General features: G+C 43.8%; 1 protein-coding gene across 1 annotated transcript in view; it reads right to left on the minus strand.

Annotated features, from left to right (window-relative positions):
* The window catches only part of ARPC3 (actin related protein 2/3 complex, subunit 3, 21kDa), a 22831-nt gene that overhangs the window by 9365 nt on the left and 8734 nt on the right, over window positions 1-4732 (minus strand). The window contains exon 4 of the mRNA XM_011937083.1: window positions 2071-2147. Within this exon, the coding sequence (XP_011792473.1) occupies window positions 2071-2147 (77 nt within the window). The remainder of the gene's footprint in view (window positions 1-2070; window positions 2148-4732) is intronic.

Raw genomic sequence — 4732 nt, forward strand, 5'->3', positions numbered from 1 at the left:
CCCGCCTCTGCCTCCCAAATTACAGGCAGAGGCACTGTGCCCAGCCACATTTTCCTATTTTTAAGACAATATAGTATCTGGGAATGAATGAAATGTAGCTGAATTATTATTATTATTATTGTTTTGAGACAGTCTTGCTCTGTCGCCCAGGCTGAGTGCAATGTGATCTCGGCTCACTGCAACCATCACCTCCTGGGTTCAAGCAATTCTTGTGCTTCAGCCTCCCGAGTAGCTGGGATTACAGGCATGCACTACTACACCTGGCTAATTTTTGTATTTTTGGTAGAGATGGGGTTTCACCTTGTTTGCTGGGCTGGTCTCAAACTCCTGGCATCATGTGATCCACCCGCCTCAGCCTCCCAAGTGTTGGGATTACAGGCGTGAGCCACCATGCACTAATTTTTGTATTTTTTGTAGAGATGGGAGTTTGCCATGTTGCCCAGGCCGGTCTCGAACTCCTGGACTCAAGTGATATGCCCAGAGAATTATAACATTTATAACTATTACAAACAACCCACACATTAGATATAGAAAACATTCTGTTACCATCACAGAATGTTTAGACTACAATTTGTACACCAAGAGTCTACAATTAAATAATTCACACCCTATTTGATTCCAGAAGTTCAGAGTTTGGCAAGGAGGGGTTGAAATTCCGTATTTTAGGGCTGGTAGTGGTGGCTCAATGCCTGTAATCCCAGCATGCTGGGAGGCTGAGGTGGGCGGATCGTGAGGTCAGGGTGTCGAGACCATTCTGCCTAACACGGTGAAACCCCATCTCTACTAAAAATACAAAAAATTAGCCGGGTATGGTGCCACGTGCCTGTAGTTCCAGCTACTCTGGGAGGTTGAGGCAGGAGAATCGCTTGAACCTGGGAGGCGGAGGTTTCAGTGAGCCGAGATCACGGCACTGTACTCCAGCTTGAGTGACAGCAAGACTCAGTCTCAAAAAAAAAAAAGAAATTCCATATTTTAGAATACCATCAAGGAAATTTGCTGATATTCCTTGTCACTTTCTCACAGCAGGTTTGCAGAGAACATTTCTGGTTTTCATTTTCCCATCTCCTTTTTGGTCTCCTGCTTCTACCTTCCCCTGACCATCCTCCTCACAGGAACTAAGAACAGAAGGGGAGAGAGTGGTTCAAGGAAGATTTAAGGTCATTCAAGTGTCTTCATTTCTCTATCTCAGGTCCAGGACACAGAAGTACATAAAAAATAACACAGCACATAGGACTTCTTGGTTGTGGATTTATTACTAAACAAAAACACAGGGTTTAGCTAGTTGTGGTGGCCCATGCCTGTAATCCCAGCAATTTGGGAGGGCGAGATGGGCAGACTGCTTGAGCTGAGGAGTTCAAGGTAAGCCTGGGCAACATGGTGAAACCGTGTCTCTACAAAAAATTAGCCAGGCATGGTGGCACGTGCCTGTAGTTCCAGCTACCTGGGAGACTGAGGCAGGAGGACTGCCTGAGCCCAGGAGGTTGAGGGTATAGTGAACTGTGATTGTGCCACTGCACTCTAGCCTGGGCGACAGAGCAAGACCCTGTCTCAAAACAAAACAAAACACAGGGCTGGCACATAGTAGGTGCTGCTTAACTAATGTTGAATAAATAAAGGTATTTCTAGCAAAGGGTTGGCAAACTTTCTCTGTAAAAGGCAGGCAGTATTTTTAGGCTTTGTGGGCCATACAGTCTTTGTCACAACTACTCAATTCTGCTGTTTTGGTGTGAAAGTAACTACAGATAATATAGAAACAAATGGTTGTGGCTGTGTACCAATAAAGATTTATTTACAATAAGGGGCAGTGGGCCAAATGTGGCCCTCAGGTTAGAGTTTGCCAACCCCTGGTATAGAATTTGAAGAAAACAAAAAGAAACTAATATTTATACAAAAGCTAACATTAAGCACTATTCTCAATTTTAAAAATTACATGCTGATTTCATTTTATTTTCTCCTCACAGCAAGGTTGGTATTATCCCTATGAGATACTTGGATAGCAATCTTGGATAGCAAGATTGGTATTATCCCTATGAGAAAACTAAGTTAAATATTAAAAGCTCTGTAATTTACCTTAATTTCATAGTTTTTGAAGAAGACATTGGCCTTGAAGTAATAGATGGCTTCATCCACAATATCTGTATCTTTTGCTAAGCAGGACACAAGGGAAGGAGCACAGAGAACATTAGCCAAATACAAAACATAACACCTATCAAAGCCATAAAGGGAAAACACATACAACTGTCAACAGTTGCAGAGTTGAATAAAATAAAATGATCCTATTGGAATATAAAGTTTTTTTTTTTTGAGACGGAGTCTTGCTCTGCCGCCCAGGCTGGAGTGCAGTGGCGCGATCTCAGCTCACTGCAAGCTCTGCCTCCCGGGTTCACGCCATTCTCCTGTCTCAGCCTCCCAAGTAGCTGGGACTACAGGCACCCGCCTCATCACCCGGCTAGTTTTTTGTATTTTTTAGTAGAGACGGGGTTTCACCGTATTAGCCAGGATGGTCTCGATCTCCTGACCTCTTGATCCGCCCGTCTCGGCCTCCCAAAGTGCTGGGATTACAGGCTTGAGCCACCGCGCCCGGCCCCTGGAATATAAAGTTTTTAGAAAATATTTATTTTCTTATTTATTTATTTTTTGATACAGAGTCTTGCTCTGTCACCCAGGCTTGAGTGCAGTGGCGCAATCTCGCCTCACTGCAAGCTCTGCCTCCCAGGTTCACACCATTCTCCTGCCTCAGTCTCCTGAGTAGCTGGGACTACAGGCGCCCGCCACCTCGCCCGGCTAATTTTTTGTATTTTTAGTAGAGATGGCGTTTCACCGTGTTAGCCAGGATGGTCTTGATCTCCTGACCTCGTGATCCGCTCACCTCGGCCTCCCAAAGTGCTGGGATTACAGGCATGAGCCACCACGCCTGGGTTTTTAGAAAATATTTATAGAAAAGTAGTACACGGTTTATTTTTACAGCTTTATTGTTTTTGTAAAAGTTACACATGCTCATTAGAAAATGAAATTCAATCAATACAGTTTTCTTTTTAGAGAGAGGTCTTGCTCTGTTACCCAGGCTGGAGTGCAGTGATACAATTATAGTTCACCACAGACTTGAACTCCTGGGCTCAAGCGATCCTCCCATTTCAGCTTCCCAGGTAGCTGGGACTATAGGCATGCACCATGAGGACTGGCCAATGTTTTCCTTTAAAGTTTTTTAGAGATGGCTGGGCATGGTGGCTCATGCCTGTAATCCCAACACTTTGGGAGGTCGACGCGGGTGGATCACCTGAGGTCAGCAGCCTGGCCAACATGGTGAAACCCTGCCTCTACTAAAAATACAAAAATTTAGCAGAGTGTGGTGGCGGCCACCTGTAATCCCAGCTACTTGGGAGGCTAAGGCAGGAGAATCGCTTGAACCTGCGGGTGGAGGTTGCAGTGAACCAAGATTGCAGCATTGCACTCCAGCCTGGGAGACAAGATTGAAACTCCGTCTCAAAAAAAAAAAAAATTTTTTTTTTAGAGATGCAGTCTCACTATATTGCCTAGGCTGGTCTCAAACTCCTGGCCTCAAGTGATCCTCCTGCCTCCTGAGTAGCTAAGATTATAGGCATAAGCCACAGCACCGGGCCAAAAAAATTTTTTTTTAAATTGTCACCTTAATTCCCACGTCCCCCAAAATAACTACCATTAGCATTTGGTGAACATTATTCATGACGTCTCTAAATGCATTTATAAAAAAACACTGAGACACAGACTAACTTTAACTGTTTCCTAAAAATAAAAAGTATTCGGCCGGGCGCAATGGCTCACGCCTGTAGTCCCAGCACTTTGGGAGGCCAAGACGGATGGATTTCCTGAGGTCAGGAGTTTGAGACCAGCCTGGCCAACATGGAGAAACCCCGTCTCTACTAAAAATACAAAAACTAGCCGGCCATGGTGGTACGTGCCTGTAATCCCAACTACTCGGGGGCTGAGGCAGGAGAACTGCTTGAACCCAGGAGGCAGAGGCTGCAGTGAGCCAAGATCATGCCACTGAACTCAATCAAGCCTGGGTGACAGAGCGAGACTCTGTCTCAAAAAAAAAAAAAATAAATAAATAAATAAATAAAATAAAATAAAAAGTATTCAATATAATTTTATTTGAATTTACACATTATAGTTTCAGGAAAAAAACTCAATTATTTAGAACATGTTGGGGTTCAGATACACATCTTTCTTTTTATGAAAACTATGACTTAAAATATACTTGTACAAGCTGTTGTAGGTAGCTCTAGATGGACAAAAACCAGAAACACTGTCTTGACAAAAAAAGATCTCATGACACAATTTCTTTGGCAATTTTTTGTTTTCCTTCTTTTTATTTTAAAAAGGTCAAAATCCTTGGGTCTTGATATCTGGCAGCTGGTTTCAGCAGTGCTGAGACAGTTATTTATACTTCTTGTCTATGACTGTTAACATTCTCACACAGCAGAAATGCAAAGTGATCCTGAAGCTTTCATACTCTGCAATTAAGTTGTCTTCATCCCAGCTCACTGCCCTGTGGAAGAATTTCAACAGAATTCTAACTCTAGACTTGTGTTCCTAGCAATCTATTTTTTTTTTTTTTTGAGATGGAGTCTCGCTCTGTTACCCAGGCTGGAGTGCAGTGATGCAATCTCGGCTCACTGCAAGCTCCACCTCCCGGGTTCAGGCCATTCTCCTGCCTCAGCCTCCTGAGTAGCTGGGACTACAGGCACCCGCC

The sequence above is a fragment of the Colobus angolensis genome, unplaced genomic scaffold (assembly GCF_000951035.1).
Source record: "Colobus angolensis palliatus isolate OR3802 unplaced genomic scaffold, Cang.pa_1.0 Scaffold10, whole genome shotgun sequence".
Classification (NCBI taxonomy): domain Eukaryota; kingdom Metazoa; phylum Chordata; class Mammalia; order Primates; family Cercopithecidae; genus Colobus; species Colobus angolensis.